Below are 20,562 nucleotides of genomic sequence, written 5' to 3' on the forward strand. Positions count from 1 at the left end.
AGAAAGAGTTATTTCCCTTGGTGTTCATTTTGCCCCAGATGGGTACATTAAATTGTAGGTAGCTTGACTGGGTTCTTTCTTGCATACTAACTTGCGATAGTAGCTTACAAGCACAATCACGCTTAGCAACGTTATCTGGTCTGAATATAGCACCATTGGCAACAAGTCTCGCTACTGAAACGTGTTTGTTTCGTCACAGTTTTCAGCAATTGTTACAGTTAGATTATTGTAATCTATGTCACAAAGTAGTATTGCTAGTTTCTTCGGCAGCAAAACAGATAGCAGTACCATTAAACAAAATCAGAACAGCCACAAGAGAGTAGATCAAAAAACCAAAAGTATGATGACAAAAAACGTTAGAGAAAATAATTGTATAATCAAGTCAAGACCAGACAAGCCAGTGATGTCATTGTGTAAATAATCAAGTCAGGACCAGACAACCTGGTGATGGTCATTGTGTAAATAATCAAGTCAGGACCAGAAAAGCCAGTGATGTCATTGTGTAAATAATCAAGTCAGGACCAGACAAGCCAGTGATGGTCATTGTGTAAATAATCAAGTCAGGACCAGACAAGCCAGTGATGTCATTGTGTAAATAATCAAGTCAGGACCAGACAAGCCAGTGATGTCATTGTGTAAATAATCAAGTCAGGACCAGACAAGCCAGTGATGTCATTGTGTAAATAATCAAGTCAGGACCAGACAAGCTAGTGATGGTCATTGTGTAAATAATCAAGTCAGGACCAGACAAGCCAGTGATGGTCATTGTGTAAATAATCAAGTCAGGACCAGACAAGCCAGTGATGGTCATTGTGTAAATAATCAAGTCAGGACCAGACAAGCCAATGATGTCATTGTGTAAATAATCAAGTCAGGACCAGACAAGCCAGTGATGTCATTGTGTAAATAATCAAGTCAGGACCAGACAAGCCAGTGATGTCATTGTGTAAATAATCAAGTCAGGACCAGACAAGCCAGTGATGGTCATCATGAGTATCGATCCTCACATGTGGTGACATGTGATCAACCAACAACCTGATTCATCTAGTCGCCTTTAATGAAAAGCAAAGGACAATTCTAGCATGGATTCCTACCCACAGGGAGCACTTCAACACAAATATTTTAAACATTTTAATATATGTCAAGTTTTGTTAAAGCTGCACTGTGTTGAGTTTAGTTTGACATACACTTATGACCATGAACGTAGCAAGCCAATTTTTTCGTGTAAGCCAGATATGTTGCAAAGCTGTATATTTAGATAGTATTGAGGGTTTGCCCAACCTTTTAGCAACAATCATGTGCAAGCCCGGGCTTATTTTCTTAATGGTAGTTATGCCCCTTGTAGCATGTGAATAAATTTGTGGTACAGGTTCATTCGGCAGGTTCCCTGGAAGACTGATGTGATACATACCCTGCGCCTCTACCCCCTGGCCTACAGAAGATGCAATCTACCAAAAGGCAGATGATGATGATCAATATCAGAAGGGCAATGATAACAATGGCCATTGTAGGAACCGGAGGACCTGGACCTGACCCTGAAAAAAAAATGAAATGTATATTTCTATTGATGGATGGGTTACTGAAGATCAATTCTATCCCGGATCTTTACAGACATCACTCTAGTGCTCTGGATCTCAGGCTGATCCTTAGACATATGTGAGACCGTAAGGACGCGATTTGACTAAAATTACAGTAAGCTCTGTGTACATGACCAAAAAGCTGTTGTGAAACAATTAAGAAAAGATTCCTCCAAGCTCCTGTAATCTGCCCCCATCTCTGTGGGACAACTGATAGAGGGAGATAACGACTAACCCTGGGTTAAGCTGATGGTTACCCCCATCTACCCCCTCTTCTCCCCCACCACCCACCCTCCACACCTGAGTGAATACTTCAGCTGCCAGTAAACATGGTAAACCTGTATTTCAATATAGTCAAACACAATTGTGTCAAACACTCATGAATCAAACATACAGTCGTCTTGAGGTGAAAGCTTGGCCCATTTGTAACTGCCTGCCTGTTGTATGCATGTTCTTACAACGTTAAGAAACATTAAATTCATCCATGAAAAGTGATCCATGAGTGAGTGAGTGAGTGAGTGAGGAGCTTTTTAGGAACATTCCAGCAATATCTCGATGGGGGACACCAGAAATGGCCTTCACATGTAGGGAATCAAACCAGGTCTTCAGCGTGACGAACAGAACGCTTTAACCACTAGGCTACCCCACTGCCCGGATACAGCCCTAATGCCTACACTTAGCTACTTACATATTTTGGTCTTGTTCGGCTTGGAGGGTGTGTAACACTGGGCGGCTGGTCCGGTGACACTGCATTCCAGTTCCCCACCTGTAGGGGCATCATCAAGTTCTACCTCATCATTTTCTTTGTACTGGTCAGATGTGAAACTGTAGCTGTTGTTAGCCACCTGAAAATATCCACATAACCGGTGACATAATGGACTGAGTGGTCTGGCTCAGAGAATTTGTTATCATACTCTGAGTGAGTGGATGAATTTAGTTTTACGCTGCTTTTAGCAACATTCCATCAATATCAAGGGGGAACACCTGAAACGGATTTAGATATTGTACCCATGTGGGGAATCGAACCCTGATATTCAGTGTGACGAGCGAACACCTTAACCACTCAGCTACCCTACCGCCCTTATCGACACTATCTATGCAAACATGGTAACGGTTGAAATTGTCAGCGTGGTATTCACAACAAGAAGACAAAGTCATCAATATCCCCCGCAATGGCAAAATACTCTTCATGAATATATCTACGAGTTATGATTATGTCAAATATTTAGGTGTGTATATAGAAAAGTGGAAGGAGAGTATTGAAAGGTTTTTCAAGTTCTGCTCCAGTAGAAGCACAATCACCAATTTCAGTCTATGTCAAACTTGTTGCCATGGAAATGCCAAAATTATTTCATTCAGAATTCCAAAACTACCAAAAAGGAACCAGTACACCACCAGACCAATCTATGTGTCAAGTTTGGTGAAAAAATAGTGAACGGTTTTAGAGTTCTGCTCAGGAAAAGAGCACTACCACCAATTTCAGGCTAAGTCAAACTTGTTGCCACGGAAAAGCCAAAAATATTTTATTCAGAATTTCAAAACTACCAAAAGGCACCAGTACACCACCAGATCTATCTATTTGCCAAGTTTGGTGAAGAAATATTGAACGGTGTTAGAGTTCTGCTCCGGAAAAGACAAATGTGCACGGAAGGACGGAAGCACGCATGGACGGACGGACGGACAGAGTCCATTTTCATGGACACACACGCACACGCACGCACGCACGCACGCACACACACACACACACACACACACACACACCCTGCAAAAAGCGTTGTGGGGGATAACAAACAATCACATATCACTACATGAGACATAATTTGTCTCACCCTGATAGTAATGTTGACATTTGGATCCTCTTGAAAACCTTTACATAATGTTTGCAGATGGAAAGTTTTCGGGATGTTGATGCAGTCTGAGTCAGGCGACGGAGGTGCAGGAGTTGGGGACTGTCTTACAGCTGGAATTAGGAAAAATCAAACTGAACAATGAGCATTTCCTGAAATATATTCACAGCTATAAGTAACACTAAACACACACACACCTTAGTCTCTGTTACTACCTAGAGGCTAAAGGAAGTTAAGTCACCATGTCATGTGATCTTAGAGGAGTGAGTAAGATATCATGCTGCGTGTAGCAATATTCCAGCAATATCACAGCAGGGCAATCCAGAAATGGGCTTCACACATTGTACCCAAGTCGGGATTTGAACTGAGATATTTGGCACTGACCATCAACTGCTTTAACTACTAGGGCTACCCATCCACCTTGTGACTCTAGACGGTAACACCTCCACAATCATCTCTGACACTAAAAAGAATTCTGTTATAAATCTGTTTCCGATTCCTGTTTCTGTGTGATTCCTGCCACAATTCTGGTCTGATGGGAATCATGTAATAGAGATGAAAGTTTTGTAAGAATAAAGTTATCCATGAGAACATTACCATATCCTTCGATGCTACAAGTCTTCAAGAGTGGGTTTGTTCCATCATGACAATTCCACGTTCCAACATCCCTTCTACTCAGACTCTCTATGCGCATAATGTGTTTGTCATCTGAGCGAAACACCACCTCATAACCTTGAACATTAACATAGCATTCATGTAAGGTCTTCAGGCATGTTACTACTTCAATAGTATCTGGCCGCAAAACCCGATATAGTCGTATTGGCCAGTTATGTCACAGGTGATGTTGACTGGCCGTCCAAAGCAGCCTACTTCAGGGCATGATGTACTGGTTTCTGCTGCATCTGATGAGAAAAAAGCAAACATTTTGTTACCATGGCTACCATGTTGGACAGTTGGAGCACAACTTTTATTAAACACAGGACAGCTGGGACACTGCACAAGGTTTAACGTTGGACAGTTGGAACACCACTATAATTAAACGTTGGACTGTTGGAACACCACTATGGTTAAATGTTGGATAGTTGGAACACCTCTATAGTTAAATGTTGGACAGTTGGAACACCTCTATAGCTTTAAAAGTTGGACAGTTGGAAAACCACTCTGGTTAAAAGCGGACAGTTGGAACACAACTAGGGTTAAATGTTGGACAGTTGGAACACAACTAGGGTTAAATGTTGGACAGTTGGAACACCAAGTAGGGTTAAATGTTGGACAGTTGGCAACACCACTAAGGCTAAATATTGGATAGTTGGAACACCTCTAATGGCTAAATATTGGATAGTTGGAACACCACTATGGTTAAACGAGGACAGTTGCAACACCACTCAAGGCTAAATATTGGATAGTTGGAACACCACTTTGGTTAAATGTTGGACAGTTGAAAACCACTATGGTTAAAATAAGACAGTTGGAACACCACTTTTGTTAAATGTGGACAGTTGGAAGACCACTATGGTTAAATATAGCACAGTTGGAACACCACTTTGGTTAAATGTTGGACAGTTGCAACACCACTAAGGTTAAATGTTGGACAGTTGGAAACACCTCTAAGGCTAAATATTGGATAGTTGGAACACCACTATGGTTAAACGAGGACAGTTGGAACACCACTAAGGCTAAATATAGGACAGTTGGAACACCACTAAGGCTAAATATAGGACAGTTGGAACACCACTTTGGTTAAATGTTGGACAGTTGGAACACCACCATTGGTAAACAGGGGACAGTTGGAACACCACTTTGGTTAAATGTAGGACAGTTGGAACACCACCATTGGTAAACGGGGACAGTTGGAACACCACTAAGGCTAAATATAGGACAGTTGGAACACCACTTTGGTTCAAATGTTGGACAGTTGCAACACCACTAAGGCTAAAAATAGGACAGTTGGAACACCACTAAGGCTAAATATAGGACAGTTGGAACACCACTATGGTTAAATATAGGACAGTTGGAACACCACTAAGGTTAAATATAGGACAGTTGGAACACCACTAAGGTTAAATATAGGACAGTTGGAACACCACTAAGGTTAAATATGGACAGTTGGAACACCACTATGGTTAAATGTTGGACAGTTGGAACACCACTATGGTTAAATGTTGGACAGTTGTAACACCACTATGGTTAAATATAAGACAGTTGGAACACCACTGCGGTTAAATGTTGGACAGTTGGAACACCACTATGGTTAAATATAGGACAGTTGGAACACCACTATGGTTAAATGTTGGACAGTTGGAACACCACTATGGTTAAATATAGGACAGTTGGAACACCACTATGGTTAAATGTTGGACAGTTGGAACACCACTATGGTTAAATGTTGGATAGTTGGAACACCACTATGGTTAAATGTGGACAGTTGGAACACCACTATGGTTAAATGTTGGACAGTTGGAACACCACTAAGGTGAAAAAATAGCACAGTTGGAACACCACTATTGTTAAATATAGGACAGTTGGAACACCAGTATGGTTAAAAAAGGACAGTTTTAACACCACTTTGGTTAAATATAGGACAGTTGGAACACCACTATGGTTAAATATTGGACAGTTGGAACACCACTATGGTTAAATGTTGGACAGTTGGAACACCACTATGGTTAAATGTTGGACAGTTGGAACACCACGATGGTTAAATGTTGGACAGTTGGAACACCACTATGGTTAAATATAGGACAGTTGGAACACCACTATGGTTAAATGTTGGACAGTTGGAACACCACTATGGTTAAATATAGGACAGTTGGAACACCACTATGGTTAAAATTGGACAGTTGGAAACCACCATGCTTAATATGGTTAAATAAATAGGACAGTTGGAACACCACTATGGTTAAACGTTGGACAGTTGGAACACCACTATGGTTAAATATATTGGACAGTTGGAACACCACTATGGTTAAATGTTGGACAGTTGGAACACCACTATGGTTAAATGTTGGACAGTTGGAACACCACTATGGTTAAACGTGGACAGTTGGAACACCACTATGGTTAAATGTTGGACAGTTGGAACACCACTATGGTTAAAATGTTGGACAGTTGGAACACCACTTTGGTTAAATATAGGACAGTTGGAACACCACTATGGTTAAATTGGACAGTTGGAACCACCACTTTCATGTTAAAAATAGTTGGACAGTTGGAACACCACCACTTGGAACACCACGATGGTTAAATGTTGACAGTTGGAACACCACCATGGTTAAATATAGGACAGTTGGAACACCACTATGGTTCAAATTATGGACAGTTGGAACACCACTATGGTTAAATGTTGACAGTTGGAAAACCACTCATTATGGTTACCATGGTTAAACGTGGACAGTTGGAACACACCACTATGGTTAAATGTTGGACAGTTGGAACACCACTATGGTTAAATATTGGACAGTTGGAACACCACTATGGTTAAACATAGGACAGTTGGAAACCACTTTGGTTAAATATAGGACAGTTTGACACACCACTATGGTTAAATATTGGACAGTTGGAACACCACTATGGTTAAATATTGGACAGTTGGAACACCACTATGGTTAAATATTGGACAGTTGGAACACCACTATGGTTAAATATTGGACAGTTGGAACACCACTATGGTTAAATGTTGGACAGTTGGAACACCACTATGGTTAAATATTGGACAGTTGGAACACCACTATGGTTAAATATTGGACAGTTGGAACACCACTATGGTTAAATATTGGACAGTTGGAACACCACTAATGGTTAAATATAGGACAGTTTGGAACACCACTATGGTTAAATATTGGACAGTTGGAACACCACTATGGTTAAACGTTGGACAGTTGGAACACCACTATGGTTAAATGTTGGACAGTTGGAACACCACTATGGTTAAACGTGGACAGTTGGAACACCACTAAGGTTAAACGAGGACAGTTGGAACACCACTATGGTTAAATGTTGGACAGTTGGAACACCACTATGGTTAAATGTTGGACAGTTGGAACACCACTATGGTTAAAAGTTGGACAGTTGGATCACCACCACTATGGTTAAATGTGGACAGTTGGAACACCACTATGGTTAAACGTTGGACAGTTGGAACACCACTAAGGTTAAATATTGGATAGTTGGAACACCACTATGGTTAAATATTGGACAGTTGGAACACCACTAAGGCTAAATAAACGGACAGTTGGAACACCACTATGGTTAAATGTTGGACAGTTGGAACACCACTATGGTTAAACGTTGGACAGTTGGAACACCACTATGGTTAAATATTGGACAGTTGGAACACCACTATGGTTAAATATTGGACAGTTGGAACACCACTATGGTTAAATATAGGACAGTTGGAACACCACTAAGGTTAAATATTGGATAGTTGGAACACCACTATGGTTAAACGTTGGACAGTTGCAACACCACTAAGGCTAAATATTGGATAGTTGGAACACCACTATGGTTAAAATGGACAGTTGACAGAACACCACTATGGTTAAATATTGGACAGTTGGAACACCACTATGGTTAAATATGAACACCACTATAGGCCAAATATAGGACAGTTGGAACACCACTATGGTTAAATGTTGGACAGTTGGAACACCACTATGGAAAGCTAAATATAGGAGGACAGTTGGAACACCACTATGGTTAAAATAGGACAGTTGGAACACCACCAGTTTGGTTAAATAATAGGACAGTTGGAACACCACTATGGTTAAATATTGGACAGTTGGAACACCACTATGGTTAAACGTAGGACAGTTGGAACACCACTATGGTTAAATATTGGACAGTTGGAACACCACTAGTGTTAAAATAGGACAGTTGGAACTTACCACTTGGTTAAATATAAGGACAGTTGGAACACCACTATGGTTAAATATGTTGGACAGTTGGAAACCACTATGGTTAGACAGTTAAGGGAGAACACCACTATGGTTAAATATTGGACAGTTTGGAACACCACAGTTGGAAACCACTATGGTTAAACGTGGATAGTTGGAACACCACTATGGTTAAACGTGGACAGTTGGAACACCACTATGGTTAAATGTTGGACAGTTGGAACACCACTATGGTTAAATGTTGGACAGTTGGAACACCACTATGGTTAAAATATTGGACAGTTGGAACACCACTATGGTTAAATGTTGGACAGTTGGAAAACCACTATGGTAAAAAGTAGACAGTTGGAACACCACTTTGGTTAAATGTTGGACAGTTGGAACACCACTATGGTTAAATATTGGATAGTTGGAACACCACTATGGTTAAATATTGGACAGTTGGAACACCACTATGGTTAAACGTTGGACAGTTGCAACACCACTAAGGCTAAATATTGATAGTTGGAACACCACTATGGTTAAACGTTGGACAGTTGCAACACCACTAAGGCTAAATATTGGATAGTTGGAACAACACTATGGTTAAACGAGGACAGTTGCAACACCACTAATATTAAATAGATAGTTGGAACACCACTATGGTTAAACGTTGGACAGTTGAAGCCACCACTATGGCTAAATATTGGATAGTTGGAACACCACTATGGTTAAACGTGGATAGTTGGAACACCACTATGGTTAAACGTTGGACAGTTGGAACACCACTATGGTTAAATATTGGATAGTTGGAACACCACTATGGTTAAATGTTGGACAGTTGGAAAACCACTATGGTTAAAATATTGGATAGTTGGAACACCACTATGGTTAAATATTGGACAGTTGGAACACCACTAAGTTGGCTAAATATTGGATAGTTGGATCACCACTTTGGTTAAATGTTGGACAGTTGGAAAACCACTATGGTTAAACGAGGACAGTTGGAACACCACTATGGTTAAATATTGGATAGTTGGAACACCACTATGGTTAAACGTTGGACAGTTGGAACACCATTAAGGCTAAATATTGGACAGTTGGAACACCACTAAAGCTAAATATTGGATAGTTGGAACACCACTATGGTTAAATGTTGGACAGTTGGAAACACCACTATGGTTAAATATTGGATAGTTTGAACACCACTATGGTTAAACGTTGGACAGTTGGAACACCACTAAGGCTAAATATTGGATAGTTGGAACACCACTTTGGTTAAATGTTGGACAGTTGCAACACCACTAAGGCTAAATATAGGACAGTTGGAACACCACTAAGGTTAAATATAGGACAGTTGGAACACCACTATGGTTAAATATAGGACAGTTGGAACACCACTATGGTTAAATATAGGACAGTTGGAACACCACTAGTGTTAAAAGTAGGACAGTTGGAACACCACTAAGGTTAAATAGGACAGTTGGAACACCACTATGGTTAAATATAGGACAGTTGGAACACCACTAGTGTTAAAAAATAGGACAGTTGGAACACCACCATTGGTAAACGGGGACAGTTGGAACACCACTGTGGTTAAATATAAGACACTTGGAACACCACTAAGGTTAAATATAGGACAGTTGGAACACCACTATGGTTAAATATAGGACAGTTGGAACACCACTATGGTTAAATATAGGACAGTTGGAACACCACTATGGTTAAATATAGGACAGTTGGAACACCACTATGGTTAAATATAGGACAGTTGGAAGAGCACTATAGTTAAATATAAGACAGTTGGAACACCACTATAGTTCAATATAGGACAGTTGGAAGAGCACTATGGTTAAATATAGGACAGTTGGAACACAAATAGAGTTAAATATAGGACAGTTGGAACACCACTATGGTTAAACGATGGACAGTTGGAACATCACTATGGTTAAATATAGGACAGTTGGAACACCACTATGGTTAAATGTTGGACAGTTGGAACACCACTATGGTTAAATGTTGGACAGTTGGAACACAACTATGGTTAAACGATTGGACAGTTGGAACACCACTATGGTTAAATATTGGACAGTTGGAACACCACTATGGTTAAAGGTTGGACAGTTGGAACACCACTATGGTTAAATGTTGGACAGTTGGAACACCACTATGGTTAAATGTTGGACAGTTGGAACACCACTATGGTTAAATGTTGGACAGTTGGAACACCACTATGGTTAAATGTTGGACAGTTGGAACACCACTATGGTTAAACGTTGGACAGTTGGAACACCACTATGGTTAAATATTGGACAGTTGGAACACCACTATGGTTAAATGTTGGACAGTTGCAACACCACTAAGGCTAAATATAGGACAGTTGGAACACCACTAAGGCTAAATATAGGACAGTTGGAACACCACTATGGTTAAATATAGGACAGTTGGAACACCACTATGGTTAAATATAGGACAGTTGGAACACCACTAGTGTTAAAAGTAGGACAGTTGGAACAGCACTAAGATGAAAAAATAGGACAGTTGGAACACCACTATGGTTAAATATAGGACAGTTGGAGCACCACTAGTGTTAAAAATAGGACAGTTGGAACACCACCATTGGCAAACGGGGACAGTTGCAACACCACTAAGGCTAAATATAGGACAGTTGGAACACCACTAAGGCTAAATATAGGACAGTTGGAACACCACTATAGTTCAATATAGGACAGTTGGAAGAGCACTATGGTTAAATATAGGACAGTTCGAACACAAATAGAGTTAAATATAGGACAGTTGGAAAACCACTATGGTTAAATATAGGACAGTTGCAAGAGCACTATAGTTAAATATAAGACACTTGGAACACCACTATAGTTCAATATAGGACAGTTGGAAGAGCACTATGGTTAAATATAGGAGAGTTCGAACTCAAATAGAGTTAAATATAGGACAGTTGGAACACCACTATGGTTAAACGATGGACACTTGGAACATCACAATGGTTAAATATAGGACAGTTGGAACACCACTATGGTTCAATGTTGGACAGTTGGAACACCACTAAGGTTAAACGAGGATAGTTGGAACACAACTAGGGTTAAATTTTGGACAGTTGGAACACAACTAAAGTTAAATATTGGACAGTTGGAAAAGGACTATGGTTAAGGTAGACAGTTGGATCACCACTTTGGTTCAACGTGGACAGTTGGAACACCACTATGGTTAAATGTTGGACAGTTGGAACACCACTATGGTTAAATGTTGGACAGTTGTAACACCACTATGGTAAAATGTTGGACAGTTGGAAAACCACTATGGTTAAACGTGGATAGTTGTAACACCACTATGGTTAAACGTGGACAGTTGGAACATCATTATGGTTCAATGTTGGACAGTTGGAACACCACTATGGTTCAATGTTGGACAGTCGGAACACCACTATGGTTAAATGATTTACAGTTGGAAAACCACTATGGTTAAATGTTGGACAGTTGGAAAACCACTATGGTTAAAGTAGACAGTTGGATCACAAGTTTGGTTAAATGTGGACAGTTGCTACACCACTATGGTTAAATATTGGATAGTTGGAACACCACTATGGTTAAATATTGGATAGTTGGAACACCACTATGGTTAAACGTTGGACAGTTGCAACACCACTAAGGCTATATATTGGATAGTTGGAACACCTCTAAGGCTAAATATTGGATAGTTGGAACACCACTATGGTTAAACGAGGACAGTTGCAACACCACTAAGGCTAAATATTGGATAGTTGGAACACCACTATGGTTAAACGTTGAACAGTTGCAACACCACTAAGGCTAAATATTGGATAGCTGGAACACCACTATGGTTAAATATGGATAGTTGGAACACCACTATGGTTAAACGTTGGACAGTTGCAACACCACTAAGGCTAGATATTGGATAGTTGGAACACCACTTTGGTTAAATGTTGGACAGTTGGAAAACCACTATGGTAAAATATTGGATAGTTGGAACACCACTATGGTTAAACATTGGACAGTTGGAGCACCACTAAGGCTATATATTGGATAGTTGGATCACCACTTTGGTTAAATGTTGGACAGTTGGAAAACCACTATGGTTAAACGAGGACAGTTGCAACACCACTAACGCTAAATATTGGATAGTTGGAACACCACTATGGTTAAACGTTGGACAGTTGGAACACCATTAAGGCTAAATATAGGAGAGTTGGAACACCACTAAAGCTAAATATTGGATAGTTGGATCACCACTTTGGTTAAATGTTGGACAGTTGGAAAACCACTATGGTTAAATATTGGATAGTTTGAACACCACTATGGTTATACGTTGGACAGTTGGAGCACCACTAAGGCTAAATATTGGACAGTTGGAACACCACTTTGGTTAAATGTTGGACAGTTGCAACACCACTAAGGCTAAATATAGGACAGTTGGAGCACCACTAAGGCTAAATATAGGACAGTTGGAACACCACTATGGTTAAATATAGGACAGTTGGAACACCACTATGGTTAAATATAGGACAGTTGGAACACCACTAGTGTTAAAAATAGGACAGTTGGAACACCACTAAGATGAAAAAATAGGACAGTTGGAACACCACTATGGTTAAATATAGGACAGTTGGAGCACCACTAGTGTTAAAAATAGGACAGTTGGAACACCACCATTGGTAAACGGGGACAGTTGGAACACCACTATGGTTAAATATAGGACAGTTGGAACACCACTAAGGCTAAATATAGGACAGTTGGAACACCACTATAGTTGTATAGGACAGTTGGAAAAGCACTATGGTTAAATATAGGACAGTTCGAACACAAATAGAGTTAAATATAGGACAGTTGGAACACCACTATGGTTAAATATAGGACAGTTTGAAAACAGCACTATAGTTAAATATAAGACACTTGGAACACCACTATAGTTCAATATAGGACAGTTGGAAGAGCACTATGGTTAAATATAGGAGAGTTCGAACTCAAATAGAGTTAAATATAGGACAGTTGGAACACCACTATGGTTAAACGATGGACACTTGGAACATCACAATGGTTAAATATAGGACAGTTGGAACACCACTATGGTTCAATGTTGGACAGTTGGAACACCACTAAGGTTAAACGAGGATAGTTGGAACACAACTAGGGTTAAATTTTGGACAGTTGGAACACAACTAGTGTTAAATATTGGACAGTTGGAAAAGGACTATGGTTAAAGTAGACAGTTGGATCACCACTTTGGTTCAATGTGGACAGTTGGAACACCACTATGGTTAAATGTTGGACAGTTGGAACACCACTATGGTTAAATGTTGGACAGTTGGAACACCACTATGGTTAAATGTTGGACAGTTGTAACACCACTATGGTAAAATGTTGGACAGTTGGAAAACCACTATGGTTAAACGTGGATAGTTGTAACACCACTATGGTTAAACGTGGACAGTTGGAACATCATTATGGTTCAATGTTGGACAGTTGGAAAACCACTATGGTTAAATGTTGGACAGTTGGAAAACCACTATGGTTAAAGTAGACAGTTGGATCACAAGTTTGGTTAAATGTGGACAGTTGCTACACCACTATGGTTAAATATTGGATAGTTGGAACACCACTATGGTTAAATATTGGATAGTTGGAACACCACTATGGTTAAACGTTGAACAGTTGCAACACCACTAAGGCTAAATATTGGATACCTGGAACACCACTATGGTTAAATATGGATAGTTGGAACACCACTATGGTTAAACGTTGGACAGTTGCAACACCACTAAGGCTAAATATTGGATAGTTGGAACACCACTTTGGTTAAATGTTGGACAGTTGGAAAACCACTATGGTAAAATATTGGATAGTTGGAACACCACTATGGTTAAACATTGGACAGTTGGAGCACCACTAAGGCTATATATTGGATAGTTGGATCACCACTTTGGTTAAATGTTGGACAGTTGGAAAACCACTATGGTTAAACGAGGACAGTTGCAACACCACTAAGGCTAAATATTGGATAGTTGGAACACCACTATGGTTAAACGTTGGACAGTTGGAACACCATTAAGGCTAAATATAGGAGAGTTGGAACACCACTAAAGCTAAATATTGGATAGTTGGATCACCACTTTGGTTAAATGTTGGACAGTTGGAAAACCACTATGGTTAAATATTGGATAGTTTGAACACCACTATGGTTAAAAGTTGGACAGTTGGAGCACCACTAAGGCTAAATATAGGACAGTTGGAACACCACTATGGTTAAATATAGGACAGTTGGAACACCACTATGGTTAAATATAGGACAGTTGGAACACCACTAGTGTTAAAAGTAGGACAGTTGGAACAGCACTAAGATGAAAAAATAGGACAGTTGGAACACCACTATGGTTAAATATAGGACAGTTGGAACACCACTAGTGTTAAAAATAGGACAGTTGGAACACCACCATTGGTAAACGGGGACAGTTGGAACACCACTATGGTTAAATATAAGACACTTGGAACACTACGATGGTTAAATGTTGGATAGTTGGAACACCATTATGGTTAAATATAGGACAGTTGGAACACCACTATGGTTAAACGTTGGACAGTTGCCACACCACTAAGGCTAAATATAGGACAGTTGGAACACCACTATAGTTCAATATAGGACAGTTGGAAGAGCACTATGGTTAAATATAGGACAGTTCGAACACAAATAGAGTTAAATATAGGACAGTTGGAACACCACTATGGTTAAACGATGGACAGTTGGAACATCACTATGGTTAAATATAGGACAGTTGGAACACCACTATGGTTCAATGTTGGACAGTTGGAACACCACTATGGTTAAATGTTGGACATTTGGAAAACCACTATGGTTAAACGTGGATAGTTGGAACACCACCAAGGTTAAACGAGGATAGTTGGAACGCAACTAGGGTTAAATGTTGGACAGTTGGAAAACAACTATGGTTAAATATTGGATAGTTGGAACACCACTATGGTTGAACGTTGGACAGTTTGAAAACCACTATGGTTAAACGAGGACAGTTGCAACACCACTAAGGCTAAATATTGGATAGTTGGATCACCACTTTGGTTAAATGTTGGACAGTTGGAAAACCACTATGGTTAAACGAGGACAGTTGCAACACCACTAAGGCTAAATATTGGATAGTTGGAACACCACTATGGTTAAACTTTGGACAGTTGGAACACCATTAAGGCTAAATATAGGACAGTTGGAACACCACTAAGGCTAAATATAGGACAGTTGGAACAACAATATGGTTAAATGTTGGACAGTTGGAAAACCACTATGGTTAAATATTGGATAGTTTGAACACCACTATGGTTAAACGTTGGACAGTTGGAGCACCACTAAGGCTAAATATTGGACAGTTGGAACACCACTTTGGTTAAATGTTGGACAGTTGCAACACCACTAAGGCTAAATATAGGACAGTTGGAACACCACTAAGACTAAATATAGGACAGTTGGAACACCACTATGGTTACATATAGGACAGTTGGAACACCACTATGGTTAAACGTTGGACAGTTGCAACACCACTAAGGCTAAATATTGGATAGTTGGAACACCACTATGGTTCCAAATATTTAGCCACTGGATTTATGCATCAGACATTTGAAACACCCCTTTAGTTTAAAGTTGGATTTGCTGGATGAATGCAGATAGTGAAAGGGCAATTCTGAACCAGGCAATCCTGGGACTGATGTTCGGAACAGCAATACACACTGCAGGGTTTGCTGACAGACAATCAACATTCACTGAACCTGAATTCTGTGATACAAAGCCTGTCTCACCGTCCTGAACTGCATTATTTCCCCTTCAGCCCAGTTCATTCTGCAATGCTAATTCCCTAAATGAATTAAGTCTAGATTTCCTCAAGTTCAGGATGACTCTCATATCCGATTGGGGCTCTTAATCAATTTAATTAAAATAAAATTCTATATATTCAGTGACTAAGCATTAGTCTATGTAATATATTCAGTTGCCTCAATGGTGATTGAGAGAATAGAAGATAAACAGACTTGTTTTATTTCTTTTCATATTTGTTTTTTTCTTTAAGACCCACTTTCTTTCTGAAGGGCACTCGTGAACATCTTTAGAATTCCATGAGGGGTCAACACGGTCAATATCAGAAAACAATGATCCATGGAATCCAGCTCCTGAGGGGTCTGACCACAACAAGCTGTAGGACAAGGTCCAGTCAGATGTCAATTAGTGAGTTGAGTTTTACGTGGCACTCAGAAATATTCCAGCTATATGGCGACGGTCAGTAAATAATCAAGTCTGGAACCGATAATCAAGTGATCAACAGCATGAGCATCAATCTACGCAATTGGAATACGACTACATTTGTCAACAACGTCAGCGAGCATGACCACCCAATCCATGATGTCAGCTCAGCTCATGAGTATAAATGTAGTTTTTTCTAAATAATTCATCAACATTTTGTAATTAATTAATTCTAAATAAAGGAAGGGCTGTGAAAGCATAATTTGTGATGTTACCATCTGTTGTGAGTAATCTGATGCAGTGCACGGTTGTATGAATATATTTTGGGAGTATTTTACAAACACCGGAGTCAAATACGCAGGAATTGTGTTGATCCATGAGTATCACAGGGTCTTCGACGATGTAAGACAAAAACATAATTTTTATCTTTGATATCATTTAAAGTTTTTATTTTACTACCCCTGAGTGATAAAGGATATATTCATCTATTTCACAAAAAATATCAAGTGTTTCCTACAAAAATAGTGTTGATGACATTGTATCGGCGAAACTTTTGCCACTCTCCACATCCGTGTATTTGTATGGGTTTTCGACGATGTACCATGCTTTTTGCTCCGCACTGCGAGGGCGTGTTGTGAGCTGAATTTTCGCTTGCTATTATTTGTTCTATAGGCAATTGATTTTGCATCTGAAGTGGTAAAAGGGTTAGAATGAACCTTCAGTAACCCATGCTTGTCGTAAGAGGCGACTAACGGTATCGGGTGGTCAGGCTTACTGGCTTGGTTGACACATGTCATTAGTTCCCACTTGCGCAGATCAATGCTCATGCTGTTGATCACTGGATTATCTTGTGTAGACTTGATGAATTACTTTGGCGTGACTCACTGAAGTGGTATTAACGAGCTGGGGCAAATAATATTGATGTTTGTTTGCTGTTTATATAAGATAACTTCAGGATTTCCATTGTCAATAAAACTTCTCACGACAGAGACTGGGCATTCGCCCTACCTGTGATACTGCTTGTGCACTCCGATAATGCACTTACTCCCCCCAAATTGCGCGCAATGCAATCGTCGAAATCACCAGAACGTCAAATTCAGCTCGTCTTGGGATATATTTACCTGCTGTACCCAAGGAGACTGATACTGCTTGTGCACTCCGATCGTGCACTTACTGCCCCCCTATTGCGCGCAATGCAATCGTCGAAATCACCAGAACGTCAAATTCAGCTCGTCTTGGGATATATTTACCTGCTGTACCCAAAGAGACTGATACTGCTTGTGCACTCCGATCGTGCACTTACTCCCCCCATATTGCGCGCAATGCAATCGTCGAAATCACCAGAACGTCAAATTCAGCTCGTCTTGGGATATATTTACCTGCTGTACCCAAAGAGACTGATACTGCTTGTGCACTCCGATCGTGCACTTACTCCCCCCATATTGCGCGCAATGCAATCGTCGAAATCACCAGAACGTCAAATTCAGCTCTTCTTGGGATATATTTACCTGCTGCACACAAAGAGACTAATACGCCCAAAACATATTTCCAGTTGTGGCTGGAGCGAAGCTGAGACTGTGACTACGGGAGGGAACTGAACAGAGCGTGAGTGAGTGAGTTTAGTTTTATGTCACTTTTAGCAATATTTCAGCAATATCACATTGTACTCATGAGGGGAATTGAACCCGGGTCTTCGGCGTAACGAGCGACCACTTCAACCATTTGTCTACCCCACTGCCCTGAATTGATCAGAGAACTCTGAAACGCCTCATGACCCTAGATTCTTACCACTGACAAAGATGGCGCCGAAGGTGACCAGCAGAAAGAGAGTAACGTGTCTCTGTGACGCCTTCATCAGGTCACTGTTATCTGTAAACATCAACGGATATCAGTTTAAGATTTAAATGAACATTACAATGTCAGCAAAACAAAGTACAGGGTTATACTGGTCACAAAAGTGAAGCTTCCTTTCTGCTTATAAATTAGGAATGGAAACAAATAATTCACATGACATGTCAGCATGATGATTGAATTGAACTAATCAAAACTGTTAATTGCATGTTACAAACTCAACTGACATTTTACTGTGACATGACAAGGTGAGGTGAGGTGAAATTAGGTTTAACGTCGTGCTTGAGAATATTTCGCTCATATGACGCATGCATGCGTGTGTATGTGTATGTGCGGCTGCTTGTACTAGCCCAGACTTAAGCTGGTTTTATAGTGCTAGCCCACTGAGATACCATGCCGCAGTGAAGCATGAATACCCCACCCGGACACATTATACTGACTCCGAGCCGACCAGTCCTTGTTTTACCCATTAATGCCGAGCGCCAGGCAGGGACCAACAAGTACCATATTTTAACATCTTTTGGTATGACGCGGTCGGGGATAGAACCAGCAACCTTCCGCTCTCCAGGCGGACGCTCTAACCACTACACCACGGAGGCGGTCCTGACATGACAAGAAAAGGTAAGAAAATCAGTGGTTCTTTCTGTCAAAGTTACATATTTTCAGAAACTGAGTGTTAATCGAGAGCAGGATGTTCCTTACTTCCCTGTCCATCTCATACTCATATTGATTCACACTGTCACATAGCCTAATGAAATTGATCATGGAATGATACTGAAATCTGTGCATTGTAACATATCATATGGAATATCATGCGAACGACCGACGTGCAGTTGCTGTAACACCAGAACAGCCAACAACAAAACACAATAAGAGTAGCGTACCGCCTTTTTCTGATCCAGTTAGCGAGATGTGTTTTCGGTTTCGATGGGTTCCGGATGTTTATGAAGCTCCTCGTAGCGATAGGCTCTCTTTACACACAACTGCCATGGAGTTGATATAAAATCCGGACGGCGCTCATGTAAGTATTCTGCATCTGATCATACAAAGACGTACTTTGTGTACATGCGGGAAAGAGTGACACGGTCGTTCATCTGTTGGACAGTCTTTAGAATCCCTCACCAAATAAGCGCACGTGAAATCAAACATATGCGTGCCTTTCTGTTTCAGAACATTGTTGCAATTTCCTTAACTGTGACGTTGCAATATTGTTGTACAAATGTACGTATTACACTGACTCCCTCGGCTGTGGTCCGTGACAGAGGTCGTACTTGCCTCATATATTGTTATGGTTTTGTAAGGATTCAGTGCAGTGTTGTTTAGATTACCAAAATAAAGAGATTCCTTTTATACTGTCACTTTTCATTTTGAGGAATACTGTCATTTTTTTTATTTTTTGTGTGTGTGGGGGGATATGTGTGTTTGGGTTGTTGTAAAGAGGGGCTTGCCTGGGTTTAGGGTTAGGGGTAAGGGTTAGTTGTAAGGCTTCAGTGCAGTGTTGTTTACATTACGGAAATATATAGATTCTTTTATATTTTGAGGCATACTGTCATTTTACTTTTAAGGGAGGTTTAGGTCTAGGGCAGCTAGTGGGGTAAGCATTTTAGTACATAAAAATATGTTTTAAATTATGCTTTAAAAGTATGGGAAGGATGGGAAGGGAGGGGTCATTGATTTTGTAAATAACATGCAGGGGGTCACATATTTTGTACATATAATTAAGGGTGTGTCATTCTATTTGTACATGCTTCTCCATAAAACCATCATCATCATCACCAATCACTCACACACACACACACACACACACACACACACACACACACACACACACACACACACACACACACACACACACACACCCCTAGCCATGAACGGTCCCTAATATACAGTATATTACTATTAGCAAACCAACTTCCACCTCGAAACACATGGCAAATATGACCCTACATCTTGAACCCTTGCTTACCGAGACCCTGGTAGCTCAATCGGTAGATTGGGACTTCATATTCGATTATCGTGGGTCCAAAAGTTTCTTCAATGAAGGAGCGTGATGGTCACGTGACATGTGTATGTTACTTTCTTACAAATCAGGGTGAGGGATGTAGCTGTTTGTTCTCATACCTGCCATTACCTGGGGTTTTTTTA

The 20,562-nt window shown here is 40.3% G+C and overlaps 1 protein-coding gene across 1 annotated transcript; it reads right to left on the reverse strand.

Moving 5' to 3' along the window:
- Positions 1-1,371: 1,371 nt before the first annotated feature.
- Positions 1,372-19,595, reverse strand: LOC124261337. The gene is made up of 6 exons (XM_046695647.1): positions 19,302-19,595; positions 18,355-18,435; positions 4,022-4,326; positions 3,407-3,537; positions 2,266-2,422; positions 1,372-1,529 (listed from the first exon to the last, which is right to left on the reverse strand). The coding sequence occupies exons 3-6, from the start codon at positions 4,116-4,118 to the stop codon at positions 1,372-1,374; spliced, it is 543 nt and encodes a 180-aa protein (XP_046551603.1). The 5' UTR covers positions 4,119-4,326; positions 18,355-18,435; positions 19,302-19,595.
- Between the last annotated feature and the right edge of the window lie 967 nt (positions 19,596-20,562).

This window comes from Haliotis rubra, unplaced genomic scaffold (genome assembly GCF_003918875.1).
Source record: "Haliotis rubra isolate DU_JTF1 unplaced genomic scaffold, ASM391887v1 Scf797, whole genome shotgun sequence".
NCBI classification, from domain to species: Eukaryota; Metazoa; Mollusca; class Gastropoda; order Lepetellida; family Haliotidae; genus Haliotis; species Haliotis rubra.

Excerpts from the sequence above, each read along its gene's own strand:
- LOC124261337 (XM_046695647.1), bottom strand. The coding sequence starts at position 4,118 with ATGCGCATAGAGAGTCTGAGTAGAAGGGATGTTGGAACGTGGAATTGT. Across the intron at positions 3,538-4,021 it reads TTGTAGCATCGAAGGATATG|CTGTAAGACAGTCCCCAACT; the intron begins GTAATGTTCTCA and ends TCCTAATTCCAG. Across the intron at positions 2,423-3,406 it reads ATGTCAACATTACTATCAGG|GTGGCTAACAACAGCTACAG; the intron begins GTGAGACAAATT and ends GGATATTTTCAG.